The 18,858-nt window shown below is 44.5% G+C and overlaps 1 protein-coding gene across 4 annotated transcripts in view; it reads right to left on the reverse strand.

Annotated features, from left to right (window-relative positions):
* The window catches only part of CHST11 (carbohydrate sulfotransferase 11), a 232,782-nt gene that overhangs the window by 127,023 nt on the left and 86,901 nt on the right, over nucleotides 1–18,858 (reverse strand). The window contains exon 1 of one of the 4 annotated variants that reach the window (XM_077339728.1): nucleotides 8,156–8,640. The exons of 2 other annotated variants lie outside the window; for them this stretch is intronic. Coding sequence is in view for 1 of the 2 variants with exons in the window: in XM_077339727.1 (XP_077195842.1) it covers nucleotides 7,848–7,914 (67 nt within the window). In the remaining variant the exon portion in view is untranslated. One more of the 4 variants, XM_077339727.1, reaches the window with a different exon arrangement.

Here is an 18,858-nt window from a genome sequence, read left to right on the forward strand (position 1 = left end):
GCAATATTCCCAGCTTCTGCATTCAACATTAAAAAAAAAAGCCAAGATGCACTAGATGATTATAATTTTTGCTATTTATATGACAACAAGAAGAACAGTCTGAGATAGAATGCTTCATGGGGAACAGGACGAGATGGGAAGGAAAAAAACATTGCTGGTATTGTTAGTTGGCTCTTGCATCTCTCTCTCTGGATCACAGTCTATATAAGTAAGAAATCTAAAGAAATTACATAGAAAGTCTACGAAGTGGTGTTGCAAGAAGGTATCCATCTTGTTTATTTGTAGCATCTGGTATTGAAATGCCCACGACCTCTATAACTGCCAGTCTTTAACATTTGCACCAGAGTATCTGCATGTGCAGATGATACCACTCTAATGGCAGAAAGTGAAGAGGAAATTAAAAGACGCTTGCTCCTGGGGAGGAAAGCTATGGCAAATCTAGACCACCACCTTAGCCCTGACTGCTCTTTAGAAGGCCAGATCCTGAAGATGAAACTCAAATACTTTGGCCACCTCATGAGAAGGAAGGACTCCCTGGAGAAGAGCCTAATGCTGGGAGCGATCGAGGGCAAAAGAAGAAGGGGATGACAGAGAATGAGGTGGCTGGATGGAGTAACTGAAGCAGTAGGTGCAAACTTAAATGGACTCCGGGGAATGGTAGAGGACAGGAAGGCCTGGAGGATCATTGTCCATGGGGTCGCGATGGGTCGGACACGACTTCGCACATAACAACAACAACATCTGCATGTGAGGGTGTGAAGGTGGGCAGGGGTAGTCAACCTGTGGTCTTCCAGATATTCATGGACTACAATTCCCATGAGACCCTGCCAGAATTTGCTGGCAGGGGCTCATGGGAATTGTTGTCCATGAACATCTGGAGGACCACAGGTTGACTACCCCCGAAGGTAGGGGTATTTTTGGCTGCCGTCAAGTCACAGCTGACTTATGGTGGCCCTACAGGATTTTCAAACCAAGAGACATCAGAGGTAGTTTGCCATTGCCAGTCTTCCACAGCATGACCCTGACATTTCTTGGTGGTCGCCCATCCAATTACTCACAAGGGCTGACCCTGCTTAGCTTCTGAGTATTGATAAGACAGGGCTAGCCTGGCCTATCCGGGTCAAGGTAGGGTGAGGGTATAACCTCACTTTAATGTCAGCCTGACATTGTGCTTCAGTAGACTTATCACTGGTTGGTATTCCCCAGCCAAAAACCTTGAGACTGGAATCTAGACAGCAGACAAACCCAAAATATAGAGACACTGTTTTTACTCTCTTGACATCACTGTTATGGGAAGAAATGTGAGTCAGCACTCTTTTTATATAGGCATGACAGTTCTCCCTAGGGAATTTCTGAACTATACTAACGATAACAACTTCTTATGAAGGAACACAGGACCATTAATCATTCATATGCTGGAAGCAGGGAGTCATTTACTCCCACAAAATAAGGCTGAAATATTGTCTCCATCAGCAGATCTGGCCCAAGACATTTTGGTGCCCTCGGCTAGTCTGCACAGCCTGCCGCCCACCCCACCCTGCTGAGGGGAGCAAGAAGATGGGGACTATCCTCTTCTACCACATTTTAGTGAGATGGCACAGCTTCTTCACCCCATATGAAGTGTTAAGGCGGCATTGTCCATCCTTGCCTCAAGTCCCAGTAAGGCACAGAGGCAATGCTTTCTTCCTTGTCCTCCCCCAGAAGCACAACAGGAAGCCACTGACTATGTTTTCGTTGCCCCCCCCCCTCCACTGTGAGGTGAGGAGGCATTGGGAGAAGGAAGAAGTGAAAGATGAGATGGTTGGTGTTTGGTTTGGGAGACCCCAGCGCCACAGAGAACCAGCAGGCAGGTAGGCGGTACAACAGGACTGGTTGATGCACCTTTACGACCATTTATGCACTGGGAACTTCACTGCCCCAGCTCCCTTGCAGGTGCACAAATCGGGGATGGATAAGACACACCGGGCCAAATGCTCCCCCATGTGGGGCAACAAGAGGTGGGGCAACCTGTTACGACTAAAGCTTCAGCCTGCAGCCCGGCATGAAATGTCCAGTGCATAAATGGTCTACCACTGGCACTCAATGACAGTCAAATAGGGCCCACATCAGGAGTCCCTCTTCTATTGGGCTAATTCAAAGAACTGAATACTATAAGCTAGATATCAGGAAAAACATTTTCACAGTCAGAGTAGTTCAGCAGTGGAATAGGCTGCCTAAGGTGGTGGTGAGCTCCCCCTCACTGGCAGTTTTCAAGCAAAGGTTGCATACACACTTTTCTTGGATGTTTTAGGAAAGTGGTCCCCAACCCCTGGTCCGGAGACCAGTCCCGGCACCGGGCTGCATCTCCTCCTCATCCTCCTGTATGGCCACTTCCAACTCTATGATTCTGTGATTCTATTGGTAAGAGACATATAGTAAGCAATTCCCTCCCTTTCATTATAGCCTTCCTCCCTCTCCCCTTTTAATTCAGCTACAGCACACTAATTCCATATCATGCCTCTTTGTTTCTTAGCCCAAGGGAACCACTCCAATCTAAGTATACTTGTCCTTGGTTTCTTTCTAAACTGTTAGCTGAGTGTTTTAGTTCTCAGAAGTAGTAGGGAAAGTTTGCACACAGTTTTAAAAAACAAAACAATGGGAGCCTTGGGCAAATCATTACCTCCTAAATTAAGCTGGTCCCGAAGGGATTTGTGGAGATAGAGAAAATGAGGGAACAGAGCACTGGATGTGTTAGTTGAGTATGAAAGTTTTATATTGATCATGTGCGATCCTCAAGCAGTTTCAACTCTACACTGTCTTCAAAGCACATATGACAAAACTCAATTGCCCAGGTTCCAGGTTTTAGCCTTGAGTTCCTGTCTATGTCTGGCCAATCTGAACACAACTATCAGTTACATGTCAGAATGCAAACATTTGTTTTATGCTGTTTTGATAAGCTGACTGGATTTGTAAATTTTTATTATGTTTTATTAGCCATAAAGCCCGTTGCAGAAAAAATGGAAGGGGCTCTAGGTAGCCTGCACTCCCTTTCAATACCCCCCCCAACCTGCAAAGGTAAGGGAGAGCATTTAAAGGGACCTGGGGCCATGTAACAGCTGATGATGACAGGCACACAACTGTCATCATCAGCTGTTACATAGTTTGCGCTGTCTTTACATACCTCCCCACCTTTGCAGACAAAGCTCTGCCTGAGAAGATGGGCAGGTTTGGTGTTGAACATTCCAAAGCCTCCTTGCATGGGCGGGGCTCTGCCTGGAGGCTTTGGAACATACAAAACATTGTCAGAAGTACATGCACTGCTTTATATGTTAGGATGTTGTACGCTGACTTGCAGATTCACTGGAGAAGCAACATATAAATATCCGGAATGAATAAATCAAAGAGTTAAAGGGATAATTGGGGGGGGGAGGAACAAAATATCCAAACTTTCCCCATGCCTATTCCATCACCCTTGCTGGCCTTTTTAAACTGCTGAATTAACACTATTTTTTTTTCTTTACATACATGAAAATGCCTTATACTGACTGAGAACACTGAGCTGACTATTCTGACAAGCAATGGCTCCCCATGTTCAGGTCTTTCACCTCACCAGCCAAGTGATCCTTTTAAACTGGGAATGTGGGGAACTGTACTGAGATCCCCGCAGACGCCCTGTCAGTGAACCACAGCCCCTCCCCTTTTAAATCCTCAATCTTTCTTTTCAGAGAAAGGCCTTCCTCACATAGCCAACAAGATTTGGTTGCGTGCCAAACAAAGCTATCACAAATTAAAGAGCCCCATTGTTTTACATGAGCTTCCTTTGCCTTCAGTGATGCAGCCAAATCGTATTAGCTACATGGTAGGGGCACTTTTCTCCCAAATAGAAAAAGAAATATGATTTGAAGGAGAAATGTAGTTCTAATACTGGGGCTGCAAAGAGACTGAACTGAGAATATGCATATCGCTAACCAGAAGAAGAGTTGGTTTTTATACCTGACGTTCGACTATCCAAGAGTCTCAAAGTGGCTTACAATTGCCTTCTCTTCCTCTCCTTGCAACAGACATTCTTCCACATGCAGACAGCTGTGATGACCTTGGGCTCATCACACCCCTGATAGCGCTGTTCTCACAGAGCAGTAATATCAGGGCTCTCTCACCCCCACCCACCTCACAGGATTCCTGTTGTGGGGAGATGAAGGGAAGGTGATTGTAAGCCAGTTTGAGACTCCTTCTTGTAGAGAAAAGCAGAGTATAAAAACCCACTCTTCTTCTTCTGAGAGAGCTCTGACAGACTGGCTCTGTGAGAACAGCTCTAACAGGACTGTGAGTGTCTCCGGATTGGAGGCTGCCACTCTTAACCACAACACCAAGATGGCTGTCAGTACTGGGTGTAGAAGAGGACTGCTGTTCCTGGGGAAGCAGGACACTGATATTCGGGAATGAGCATTTTCATCCAATATTGAGCCTCCAATTATTTATCAGCCAAAAAACAGGCAAGATTTGTGTGGGCCTGCAACAGTAATTGGACAACTCCCTATAGGTTGTCCCAAAGGTAGCTCAGCAGCCATAAGCAGGCTTCCACATATTGGACAACTCCCTATATAATGTGGAAGCCTGCTTATGGCTGCTGAGCTACCTTTGGTTAAATTTTTCAAAAGTTGTTCCAGAACTGAATCAAGTCCTCTGGGATCTGCACCACACACAAAAACACAAATAAAAGTTTAAATATCAGTGTCAGCCCTGAAATACCAGCTGTTCTTTGAGGATGAAAAATGCCATGGATTGGGTGGGTGATAATAATGTAATACTCCTTCATTTCAATAAATAATCTCATTTCAATACCACAGCCTGCCCAAATAGCTACATAAATGTGATGCATGGAGCTCATTCAGAAAGAGAAGGGAGATGGGTGATTTCCAGAGAAGAGCTGCTTGGGTGAGCTATAATTTCAAAAGCATCAGTCTTGAACTGTGGTTAGAATGTGAAAGATGGCTGCTGCAGCTGCATCCTGACTTTCAACACTTCAGCCTTTCAACAGATGTGATTCCAACACGAAACTGAGAATCATTCTCATATGGCTTCAGTACAAAAAGAAAAAGGGACTGTAGCTGCAATTTTTAACCTTCCTCTCTACCAAAAAAAGTCTTGTTAGATGTCTCCATAGAAGGCAGCCTGAATCAATTCTACGTGGAATCATTTCTACCTGAATCACTCTCTGCTATATGGAGACCGTATGTACTATATAGCCAGGAGTGGTTTAAGTATCCACGGGGTTTGTAGCACCGGAGCCAGTTTAAAGATTTGTGGGGCTCTAGCAGATACAGTTGTGGTGGGAGCAGCCAGACAGAGGACAGAGAGCTCCCCCAGTGGAACAGGTTGTCACTCCAAGGCCTATTATGCATGTACTGCTTTCCTCCTCAGTCAATTTGCTGACCCTTTTAAACCGTCCTTAAAAAAAATATTTTTTTAACATTCCTATTCATGCATGTGTTCTGATTCCGCACTCTAAACCAGGGATAGTCAACCTGTGGTCTTCCAGATGTTCATGGACTACAATTCCCATGAGCCCCTGCCAGTGTTTGCTGGCAGGGGCTCATAGGAATTGTAGCCCTTGAACATCTGGAGGACCACAGGTTGACTACCCCTGCTCTAAACCACAATCACTGGACAAGTGATAGCAACTGATCCTAGTACGACTGAACTTTTAGCAATGGCCCCTTGGGCTTTTCTTCATCTAGAGGTGAAACGAACTCAGCTGGTTTCAAACAAGGTGCCTCGTGATGGCCTATCAAAATACAGCCATCAGGAAGGGAGCCTTCATATACAGCTCTCCCCATACATAACCATCAATCCTAACAAAATCACTGTAAATGACTTTTCCGTTCTGATTGGAGTTTTCATATCTTAGTAGTTTTCTTAAGGTTGGGCAGCCATAACATGCTGCCTGGCTGCAGGACATGCTAACATGGCTGCCTGGCTGCAGGAATCTAAGTTCAATCCTAAGAAATGGGTTTGACATTAGGCATGAGAGTTCTCTACAGTTCTCCCCTATCCCCCAAACAACTGGACATGCCAAGAGACGGTGATTGTCATTTTCCTTTTCAGAGCTATTAATTTTTTATTAGTAAAACCACATGGATTGGCAGTGTTAAATCCTTGCTCACCTTTTGGCACATCTCTGACCCAACCGCACCCCACTCCGAGTCAGTCATTGAGTTTAGCTGGGTTTTTTAAGAAAACAAAAATATTGGGAAGAGCCAATCCCAAAATGTTCAGCATCCTGACCGGTTCGGCACTGAGTATTGTCTGCCTCACCCAAGAACTAATCTCCGTTTTGAAAGAATATGCTAGATCCTGAAGTTCTGAAAAAGGGTTGGTAGGACGTGCAATTTATCAGCAATGAAACCATACAAACCTTTGACATCTAATCATAAAACAGCAGTTTAGCGGTTGCACGGAAATGAAAATTTTGAAGTTGATATTTCAAAGGTTCTCAGGCAGGGCACATCACTGGAATCTGAAGTGGTTCACTCAGTGCCGTATTATGAATCTTTTCCATTATTGCAAATGCATCGCAGGTGAGAACTCTTTTTAAATATTAAATCTCGCAGTGAGGTGCCAAGTGGCACCGGAGCGGGACACAGAGAGGCATGCTGCGCTGTGCAGCACAGTCTGGAGGCCAGAGCTGTAGGGAAGGGCGGTAAAAAATCTAAATAAATAAAATAAATAAATAAAACATGGGGCCACTGCACCCTTCTAGGACCTCCCTCCCAGTCCCAACCCCTGCTTCTCCCAGCAGCCATGGTGCTCGCCGGCCCAGGCAGCGTTGCCTCTGCCCCCACCCAAGAGGCAGCGCCTGGCCCACCTCAGTGCTGAGGAGAAGGCCCTGCACCGGAAGATGAATATTAAATCTTACAGCCAACCTAAACATGATGACATCCTTATGTTCACCACAGGGATATCACTGCAATTTTTAAGTGATTTCAAAAATGCCCTGAGGGCCACAGGCTGAGGCATACCTGCCCCATATCCCCCACCCCACCCCACCGCACTGTTTCAAATGTTGTAATGGCCTTGCGCACACATGCATACATGCTCACCACAGCTGTTTTGCCATTCAATGGGAAAGGGGAAAACAAGAGTGCCTCAACCCACGGTGCCGTGAGCCTGATAAAGAACAAGCCCTCGTGGCTTTTAAAGCCACCTTAAAATGGCTGCCCCGTCTCCATGGCAAACACAAGGCCCTCATCAGGTCTTGTTTGCAGCCCTGCCTAGTGAGTAAAGCCGGTTATGGCAACAGCAAGTAATCACCGTTTGCCAGCAGCCTGGGTTTATAGTGTGAATGCTGGAAAACAATGATTCCTCTACTTCAGCAGGGTAGCGCTTGCCCTCTGCATATTTCAGTGACAGCCCCACAGTCGGCTCTTTAGCTAAATGTTTGTTACAGTGATTTATAATCCAAATCCTATATTTCGCTGTGATCAAACTGTTTCCAGCACCATGCTCCAATTAGGCATTTGAAAGAGCTCTAATGTTCTTTAAAAGCAAAACCCAAGGCCTTTCATAAAAACAGGAAGATAAAAATATTAAGCTGTCTGGTAATCAATTTCTAGAATAACCATTCATTACATCACAGATGATCAGAATGTGGCAGGATAAGCAGCAAGAATAGAGGAAAGAAGATACAAAGATCTAATTTTGTGGCTGGAGCCTGGCCGCAAGTACTTACAGGGAATGGACTGTATAACAGACAAGATATTGGGCATGCGTTTAAAACCTTCCTTTAGAGATCTCACATTTATGTGGAAAGGGCTTTTAAACAGAGGGAGGACTTTGACGTCTCTATCCAAAATTCATGTGTGACTTACCAATGCAGAGAACGGGTGTGGCCATTCTGATGGGTAATGGGTTCAACTGCAGCCTCAGCATTTCCATCTTTAGTGTCAATGCTATCTGCAATATTCATAATACTTCTGTGGAAGACGTTAGCAACATTTCTGGCCAAATCCATTTGCAAGGCACTGTGGGAGGTGCTTGCACCACTGAAAAAGCCTGTCATGCCTGTACCTGTTGCACCTGCTGCTGAGCGGCCAGAGGGTGATCCAGCCCATCTAGCCCACAGGACTCAGTGGAGCAGCAGTGACGGCATAGAAATCTGACATCTTGCAGTACATACCTGTACTATTTTGTTGTTTCCTGTAAACCGCCCTGAGCCTTTGGGGAGGGCGGTATAGAAATACAATAAATAAATAAATAAATCAGCTCGGCTGTCAGCACACTATCAGTCCTGATGGGGTGTAACTGAAGCTCCTTCCTTGGATGAGGACTAGGTCCAGCGGTGAGCCCTCCAACTAAAGGCTACTCCCCGCAGCCAGGTTGTACTTAAGGAGAGGCATGAGACAAGCTTTTTCATGGGTGTGTTCCCTGCCTGTCTGCCTAGACGCGCAATGTTCCAGTTTACTGCAGCGAAGCTCTGCTCGGTTAATTTCTGGTTCCTGACTTTGGCTTGACTTCTTGACTTAGTTCTTGGTTCCTGACTTGAGCTTGGCTTGACTTCATTCCTGGTTCCTACTTCAGCTTGCTCCTTGACTCCATTCCTGGCTCTTGCCTCTGACTCGGCTCTTGACTCTACTCCCCAGCTACTCAACCACAGTATGGCTTTAGAACTCTCTCTGGTAATTGACCCCAGCTGCCTTCGACTCCCTGCCCTGCCCTCCTTGGTGAACTAACTCCCTCAGCTTTAGAACCTATGCACTAGCCAGGGGTAATCAAACTGCAGCCCTCCAGATGTCCATGGACTACAATTTCCATGACCCCCCTGCCGGTGAACACTGGCAGGGGGTCATGGGAATTGTAGTCCATGGACATCTGGAGGGCCGCAGCTTGACTACCCCTGCATGACTAGACTCTGGACTCTGAGCTTGCCTCATTATTTGGTCTCGACTTCCTGGCTGAGAGTGTAATTAATTGGTAATTATTGGGCAGCCCAGTAGGGCAGCACACAGCCAAAGACCTTCCACAGAAGAGCAGCTTATCTTAAGTAATAGCTGTAGCTAAAGAAGACTCACGTCAAACTGTTTTCTATTTAATTGTAATTCTATTTTCTTCTTCCTTTTAGGCATTGCCCTCCTGTTTCTCACCCTGTTATTAGATGCTTTGTTATAACAAACAAATCAGCAACCCAAAACACAACCTTCTCCAAATTTAGTCCCAGTTAAGCGAGTTCTCCAACCAATTAAAACAGTCTCCTTATCGAATATACCAATTACACTGATTAAAGCTTACAATTCTACTGTTGACTAAACCACAATGGTTCATGGAGGAGAAGGAGGAGGATATTTTTTTAGATGATCCTGTCATAAAAGCAGGCAGAAAGGTGTAAGAAATTAGATGGGTGAAAAAGGAAAGGAACCGATGCATTCAGTTCAAGCATCTCCTAAGATTTTAAAAGAGAATAGTTATACTCTTAATTACTGTGAAGACTGTGGGTTCTGAAATGTAATAAAGCAGCTTACACAAATCTTAAGATTAGCAAATTGATTGGATTAGAGCTTTAATACTAGTCTTAGAGGAAAGAAGCCATCGAAAGAATGAGGAGGAGTTCCGCTAAATTAAATGAGTTTCAAAATGAAGCCCCAACTAAGGAAGGCTGGCCATTATCCATTAAGTTTAGATGAATGACACGAAGTGCTAAAAACATTAAAGCCAGGAAAGGAGCATACACAAGGCCGTGTGTTTCCCCTCCCCTTCCCATTAACTTCATGGAAATTATAAATGAAAGTTCACTTGCAATTTTTCAGGATCTGCCACATGCATATTAACCACAACTTGTAAATTAATCTCTATTTCTATAGCTCGGAAACTGATCGTGCCGCTGTTATATTCATAAACTCATCTGTGTGCAGGAACCACTCTCAGCACTGAAATGTTGCATTCAGTTACTGCGAACAGGAGCCATTCAGCACAGGAACACATTTTCTTTTCATAAAAAGCATTTGTTCTAAATGTCATGATCAATTTCATCTACCTTTGTCTACTGCAGCATATTTCCTACCGTTCCCCATCCTCATATGCCCTATTACTTGTGCCCCTCCCTTCAGGCATGAGGCCAGTGATGACATGAATCCTGTGGCCATTTCCGCATGAGGAAAATGTTCCTGGACATCTTTCACATGTTAGCGGCATAGAGCCCCCTCCACATGACGTTGCCAACATTCCAAGGCTGTCCAGTAGCTGGGTCACGATTTGGCCATTGTTAACTCGTGATTTGGGGAATCCAGAAAACTGGATCTATGACCCTGGCCCATTTCGCACAGGATTAATGTAGCAGGAGTGTGGCAAATTGTAATCGCTACTAAAATGCAGTTATGCACAACGTTGTACACAATCTGCCACATTCCTGAAACAGTCCCGCTATAAGCGCTTCGTTGTAGCGCTTCCAGGGTAATCCTAAAAAGTGGGTTCACCCTCTGGAAAGCGCTACACTCTTGCAAACAATCTGCAACATTAACGAAAAAGTTCTGTGCGTTACCATTGTTGCGGTTTCAGCAAAGTCCCTCCCCCTGGCTCTCTCCTCTGATCTTCCGGCGAAGCAATCGCCATTTTTTTTTTTCTCGGAGCGAGCGAAGAGCAATGAACCGGAGAGCCTTCATTCACCCAGCGAGGCTTCTCCGGCTGTAGTCCCTCCACAGAGCTGCTTTAAGTCACCAAGCACAACACAGCCCCGTTTGCAAGTTCCCTTTATTTTTCGGCTGAAAATCGCACCTGTGCACGGGGAGGGGGGGGATTTTTTTTTCACTCGGGGGAGCGTGGCAACGATGAATCGGCAGCTCACATGCCAGCTGCCAGCTAGATGGGTCTCTACATTAGGAGGAAGCAAGGAATCAAGGCATATTCGTTGCATCGTGTGTTTTTCTTTTTCTTTTAATTCTATTTTCTGGAGGTAGGAAATAAGGTGGGAAAGGGGGGGCTGATCTGTTTGCCTTCTCCTGATCATACAGGGGTCTGAGCAACTTATTTTAAAGCCAACCATTAGCATTAAAAATTTTGGGGGGGGGGGGGGCTTCAGTTACCCGTCCAGCCTTCTAACAACTGGGGCAGGCAAAAACAGCCCTATTTGCATTTTCTGGAGATGGGAAATGGGTGGGTGATGTGGTTGCATTCTCCCAATCATACAGGGGTCTGAGCACCTTGTTTTAAAGCCAGCCATTTGAACAAAATTTCTTTTTGGGCTCCAGTTATCATGTACAGGGTCTCAGAAATCTACCCAGACAGAAATAAAATGAAAAGGAACATGAATTTCAAAAGAGGGGTGGGGATGCTGTATTGTTCTGGAGTTTCTCCATAACAAGGGGGCACTGTTGATTTCTATTAAAAATACATGTATTGTGGCATTTCCACATAGCAATGCATAAGTGCCTTTTAAAAAATGGCCTGTGTTTTCAGTGGTGTCCTCTCACCTTTGGAATGCCTTCTTGCTTTAAGCACATCAGGCTACTACTGTACTATCTTTTAGGCACCAGGCTAAAACATTTTCTTTTACTCTTAATTAAGAAGTCAATCTTTTTTACTCATTTTATAGGCTGGAGAAACATTTTGGGAGATTTGTACTGTATTTTTTTAGATAGGCTGTCATAAATTTTAAAATGTTAGTATGTTTTTTGAATTGTTGGTGACTTTTATGATGGTTTATATTTTTATTATGTTTGACTTTGTAAATCACCTGAAGAAGGTTCTGGAAAACAGCAGCATAGAAATCATCCCAATTAAAAAAAACTTTTTTTTTTAAAGGCTTCATCCATTTTCAGGGTTTTGCAGTGTTAGTAAACATGCTTTAAAATTTATTGATTTATCATCCACTTTTCTCACTGCGATTAAAGGCGGATTACAAATGGAACAAACAGGCAGGGACATCCAACAAACAAGGTAACAAACAAAGATTTGGATCACATAAATCTTAAAATGGAACTGCAACGAAGTATAAGCATAAACATGAGAATGCAGAGATTACATAGTAGGATCACACACCAACAATCACTACATCGTGTGTAATAATCCTAATGTATGTTCTGTTTCTCTTCCAGCTGGCATCATGAACAGCCTGGCACATAAGGTTACCCTCTAATTGTTTAAATCACTTTAGACAAAAGTTCCTGTGCTTTAACAACACCATTAAATCAAGGAGGACCTACCTAACACATCCTCCTTGACATCTAACTCAGGCTCAGTGCTCAGGCCTAGAGCTGGTCCCCTCTAAAGCCCTTTACCTGCTACTTTTTCCACTGCATCCTGACTACCAAGCTATGCTACCAGTGTCCCTGCCGAAGTATCCTACAGTTTCATGTTCTTTCATTCAGGAATGGAATGCCTTCTCCATGGTCCCCAAGACCTATTATGCACGGGGGGAATAACACACATTCGGAGTGGAATGGCGGCGACTAAAATCACGGATAACGCATGGAGCCGGCTGCAACCGGCCGCAGCTTCGGTGCATGCTGCCGAAAAAGCCTCGTAAGCGAAACGCGGAAGAAAGCGCAGCTTCCGGGTGACCGGGGCGCAACCAGAAGCAGCACTGGGATCGCTGCGTGCATAATCGGTTACTCTGGGTTTTGCCACCATTGCGCTCCGTCCCGTGCATAACTGGTATGCGTCGCGTCTTCCCCCTCCGCGTTTTCCATGTGACCCGAAATTGCCGGTTTGGCAGCCATGCATAATGGGCCCAAGAAAGACCTGGTCACCCCAAGTTATGAACACCCCAGGCTCAGTGTTCACAAAGTGACCCTTTCCTCTTTACGTCCTCCTAATTCTACCTGTTAACCAGTTTCTGCCAGCCACATCTTCTACAAGCTCCTGAGAAGGTCTTTGGTCCCAAGCGGGCTAGTACAAGCAGCCATCCCACTTCCACGCCCTTAATGACCTCTTGGGGCCTGCTCAGATTATTCTTTCTATAGCTGACCTGCTTCTTCTTTTATAGTGGTTCCTTCTTCTCCCCCCTCAATTTGGGGTCCCAAATGGTGTGGCACTTGGGCTAAAAGTCTGAGCTCTGGTAAGCTGTAATTTCCTGTCACACACTAATGGTTGCTGGAGCAGCAGCGTCCACATGGTTTGCCAGGGGCAGCAGTTGAAAGGTCCTATGCTTCATATGAATTATTTTTCCCCCTCAAAAAGCAGGCAGCTTGCAGCAGACTCTGTTGGCTCAGTCTCATGCCAGGAAAGTGAGAAGAACCCTTAACTTGATTTGGTCTCGGGCCAGGTTAGATATATGAAGGATTGGAGCATTGCAAATACCACCCCTCCATCTTGCCTGGGCAGCCACCCAAGCTAGATTTCTGCAGAGTTGGGCCAGAGGAGAGCCAAAAAGAAAAAAGAAATCCTTGATGCCATTGCTTTCACAGTTCTCTTCAAAGTTTGGGGAGTTCACAAGGTGGGGACACCTGGCTGGGTCTATGCTGAGGTAAGCAACTAGGAAGACTGAACAGGGCCTGAAAACCACCTGCAGCTGAACACTGAAGACCTCAGGGTGGAAAGGGAGAATACGGAGGGGAAATGTCTTTACAAAAATGGCTGAGCCGGTACAGTCAAATAATGTTTGAACCTCCCCTGGTGGGGATCGTGTGGTAAGCATGGAATGCCCCTGCTGTATGTAGCACAATTTAGATTCCAATCATTCTTTAAAAGGCACAACTGCTGCCACACGACTAAGTTAATAAAAAGAACACTGTAGATTAAGTGAGGCAGCCTAGGCAAGGGTTGCCAGGGCTCCGGCTATGGTAGGAAAACCCCTACCAACACCTTCACTTCTCAATGCCGTTCTGTTGGCTGTCAGCAGAAAAATGAAGGGGGAAGATCATTGTCAGTGTGATAAACAACTCCGTTGTTTATAGCCACTCCTACATCTAAGAATACCATGTTCCTGCTGACCAGAAGCTACTCTGTGATGTTCCCATAAAACACACCATCTCAAAGAAAAGTAACCCAGTAGCCCGGGTCAACTTGTCCCTTGTTACAGCCTCTAAACACAGGAAGTCCTTAATGTGCAGCCCTGTACTTTTTGGGACCCCTGTCCCATGTTCCAGTATTTTCCCCTCCCCACTCCCTTTACAGGTCTATTGAAGGTCAGGGACAAAGCAAATTTTGGATCAAATCAGCTGTGACCCATTAGAGCAGTGGTTCTCAACGTGGGGGTCAGGACCCCTTTGGGGGTCGAAGGACTCTTTCACAGGTGTCGCGGCAGGGCGAGCAGCTTGGCTGGGGGTGGGGATGCCGCCAGTGTTGCAGCTTCTCCTGAAGGCACCCGCCAATATATTTACAATTTATATACACTCATGAACAATGGATCTTCACGCCATTGGTCAGTTTCGGTTTAATTTCTGTGAAAGAACACTTGCATCATTTTATGGTTGGGGGTCACCACAACGTGAGGAACTGTATTAAAGGGTCGTGGCGTCAGGAAGGTTGAGAAAATATGCATATCAGAGCATATTTTCCTGCCATATTAATTCAACAGAAAATTATTCCCAGTACAATTGATTAACATGCAGAGCAACATCATCACCATCTTCTTACCTACCTTACAACACATGAAACACAATCTCAATAGCAAAACATCAATCCATTTAAAAACAGCATTAACAGTTCTGTCGACTCATCTAACACCTTCCTCTATGAATTTCAAGACACTTTGATGACAGGTAGCCAAGCTACCACATACACCTTTTGAAAAGGAGAATTCTGGTTTTCCCTATTAATATTGGTGCTTTGATTAAGCAAAAAACAGAGAGTGCCATATATTTGTTGTGACTGCATAATGTTTTCATTTCACCTGTTTTAGAGCAACAGCCTAACCACAAACTGGTTAGGACTGTGTGATGCATTAATCTCATGCTGTGTTTCTTGTCCATATTTCTATATGGGCAAGATTCAAGTCTTTTTTCTTGTTTCTCTTTAAGAAGAAGAAGAGTTGGTTCTTATATGCCGCTTTTCCCTACCCGAAGGAGGTTCAAAGCGGCTTACAGTCACCTTCCCTTCCTCTCCCCACAACAGACACCCTGTGAGGTGGGTGAGGCTGAGAGAGCCAGGTCCGAACAGGTTTATCAGTGCCGTGGCGAGCCCAAGGTCACCCAGCTGGCTGCATGTGGGGGAGTGCAGAATCGAACCCAGCATGCCAGATTAGAAGTCCGCACTCCTAACCACTACACCAAACTGGCTACTGGACTTGAATCTTGCTGTTCTATCTCAAACCAACTGTCCAGGTTTCTGTTATCATTTGTTTATGCTTGTATATGGCAAAGAACATTTCCTGCTCTTTAAAATTCAAGATCTGTCCCTAGAATCACATCCTAGACCTGGGTTTTCATTTTGCACTCAAACACAACCATTTGCTTGGGAGCAAGGCCACCACAGATGTCCAGAAAAAGGTCCTCTGGGGACCTGACCCCCCCCCCATATACTACCCATACCCAACCCTGATATCTTGTGGGGGGCAGGATCACATAACTTGCCCAGCTATATGAGTTCAGGAATAGCTAGGAGTCAACTGATTACTGTGGGTATTCTAGGCTGCATAGCCATGATCTAGTACAGGGGTAGTCAAACTAGGGCCCTCCAGATGTCCATGGACTACAATTTCCATGAGCCCCTGCCAGCGAATGCTGGCAGGGGCTCATGGGAATTGTAGTCCATGGACATCTGGAGGGCCGCAGTTTGACTACCCCTGGTCTAGTAGTTTGAGTCCCTGATGTTTTGCCAGTAACTGTGGCTAGCATCTTCGGAGGTGGGACACAGCAAGATGGGAATCTCTCCACGCCAGAGATATTCCCATCTTGCTGTGTCCTACCTCTGAAGATGCCAGCCACACTTACTGGCAAAATGTCAAGGGCTAAAATTACCAGACCATGGCCACGTAGCTGGGAGTAACCCACAACAGCCAATTGGGATGGTAGTTCCTCCAAGGAACACTACGGGTCATAATGCAGAGACAGGAAAAGGCAAAACAACTCTGAACATCCCTTGCCTGGCTGCCAGACAACCCTCCGGTCCCCTGGCTACACTAAAACACACCATATAATAAGTTCACATGCTTTATTTTGATTTAGAGTAGCCAAAGATAGTTGAAGAAGGAAAGCATAGAAGGAGATGTCATCAGAGAGTCCTTTTAGTTCCTAGAAATATTCGTTTACACTATAACTATTAATCTCTGAGTAGGAAAACCAATGGCAGTGCGTAATTTCAGGCTTGGTGCATGAGTGATTCCCAGATTTGAGGGAAATGCACAGAAGATGCAGGTGAAGATGAGAGAGTCCCCAAGTGACGTGTAACAAGTTAATTATAAGACAAGAAGATGAGCCCGTGGCTTTATTTAGTTCCTCTGACATGCATGGGATTAATTCCACACTTCTCAGATGTGCTTTTGTATTGTGCCAATACTACTGGGAAATTAACACACACTGTGATTTCTTTTATTGCCAGTTTAGTATATCACAACAGTCCCGTCCCCCCCTGCCCCGCATTTTGAGTTTGGCTATAAATACACAGTACATAAGTAAGGACCAATATTCCCGAAATGTGTTATACTGCTTGACACAGGTGGAAGTGTTTCAAGGTTCTTTTATATGGTCCTCTCACGATGAAGTTTCCCTTCCCTTTTCATCTAACAGGCTCTTCAATCTTTATGTAGTAATTCATAAAACACGTTTGTACCTTCACGTATATGCATTATAAAAATCTTTTTTTCTATGACACGAAGATCATCCTTCTGATGTGACCTTTTCTTCACAGACTCAAGAGGACCCAGGTTTGTCGCGGAATCAAATTTCTAAGTCATAAGAATTAAGCAGGGAGGCAAAAAGTTCGACTTAGGCTTATGTATTTTCTTATTTATTTCAGAAATATTTGTGGAAAAGAAAAGAGCTACAGTATAACTGTTGAACCCTCCTTGAACACTTCACGGGGATGATATGTTCAGGTAACGTTCTGAAAGCCTCATAAAGTGTTCTTTGTTTTGTAGCTTAGTAGTGGAGCAGCCAATAAGGACAGCTTTTCTTTTCAGGTTTTCTTTTCCGCTAGCAAGCCTGTGATCGATCTTTCTACAGAGCTCTGGAAGACAGTTTTACTAAAACGAGAAGGGCAAGAGAGCAGACAGGATCAAAAGGAGGTTGAACTTTGCCCAAACATCTATTTTTATTTAGTCTTCCAAAAAATAACAATGACCTGCATTGCCACTTTTTACCTATCCATCATCTACTTATTTCCTTGATAAATGTCAGTAAAGGGTACTACGTGGATTGTGGGGCTGCCAAGCCTACACTCAGGTGGGGAATTGCACTCCCCTCAATTTCATGTTATCCACCACTGATCAAACAATTGTGCAATCACCTACACAATGACATCAGTTCCAGAGAATACCCAGACATGACAGCAGGGAGAACAAGGGATCACCTGAAACTCTATGGTAAAGCCATAGTTTCTGGTATTGCCTAGAACAGGCTTTCTCAACCTTTCATGAAAACTGGGGTTTCTTGATAGTTCTGGAAGGGCTTCCTGAATTAGTAGGAGCTAATTAATTTTTTAAAAAATTATTAAACATTTTGGGTGATATGACCATCTATGGTCATGTTGGCCCTCCCCCCATCCCAAAATGGCCAATAATGGGCCTGTAGGGTGTAGGAAGAGGGGCCAGGGTGATCATATATATAGCTGTGCTTCCCAACCATATCCTGCATGATCACATCACTTCTGGGGTTTCTTGAAGCCTGAAGAATGTTTCAGGGGTTTTTCAATAGTCAAAAAGTTGAGAAAGGCTGGCCTAGAGCTACCACCATTGTTTTTGGGTATTCCATGGAAGTGATATCATTATACTGATGATGACACCCCTCATCCTCTCATCAATTGTCAGGCCTGGCTTGGCAATCCCAGTTCTTGAGATTTTAAATTTTATTTTGCTTTTGGACCAACCCAGCTGTGAACAAATTCTTTCTAGAGTTGCTGTTAGCATGAACACTAATAGATAATGTCCATGTTCTAACAACATCTAAAAACTGAGTTCCCCTGCCCAAGCTGCTATTAAACATATGAGCATGCACCATGGAGGTATTAAAGATTAAAAACAGGGAGGAAATGCAATCAGCAGTAATCCCCTCCCATTTAAACAGCTTTGAGTAATAAAAAGCACTAGATGTTCTCTGGAATTAAGCTGTCTTCACAAGTTTCCAGAAAGTCAAGAAAAAGGAGGCCTGTACCTCACCTGCCAATCTCATATCTGCAAATGCAGGTAGAGAAGGCCATGAGGAGATGATTTTAGACTCCTTGTTTTCTAAGTCCTTCAAGTCTTGAAGCTCAAATATATACTGCATTAATCAGATGAGTGTTTTCAAACCTGGGGGCTACTAAATTCAATTTTTTTTCTTGAAGACTTCCACCTCTATCCTCCTCCTATTTGCAATATGGAGTCCAGTGCCTGCTTAGGATCATTTCTTTGGTGCTGTGGTTTTTGTTAATTTTATAGGGGTTATATTGTGGGGTTTTAAATGGGGGGGGGAGTATTCTCAGCTATTGTAACTTTTATCATGACTGTAAGCCACCGCAAGCCAGCCTCACTGAGAGCAGAAGCCAATAAATCACAACATCAATCAATCAGTCAATTTCCAAATTAGCTTACGTATTTGTAGAGCCTGCTTTTAGTAAATATCTGTTGTGTTCTTAACCTTTTTTTATTTTTCACTGAAAACCACAGAGATAAGAAAAATAAAACCCGCATTTGCTCACTATAATCAAATGACTGTGTCTTCTTTCTCTTGACGTCTTTAAATGAAATTGGACAGGAGGGGAAACCTCCCTTATGTTTTTTAAACAATACGTTAATGACGGAAGCCTTGATCCCAA

The sequence above is a fragment of the Paroedura picta genome, chromosome 5 (genome assembly GCF_049243985.1).
Source record: "Paroedura picta isolate Pp20150507F chromosome 5, Ppicta_v3.0, whole genome shotgun sequence".
Lineage (NCBI taxonomy): Eukaryota > Metazoa > Chordata > Lepidosauria > Squamata > Gekkonidae > Paroedura > Paroedura picta.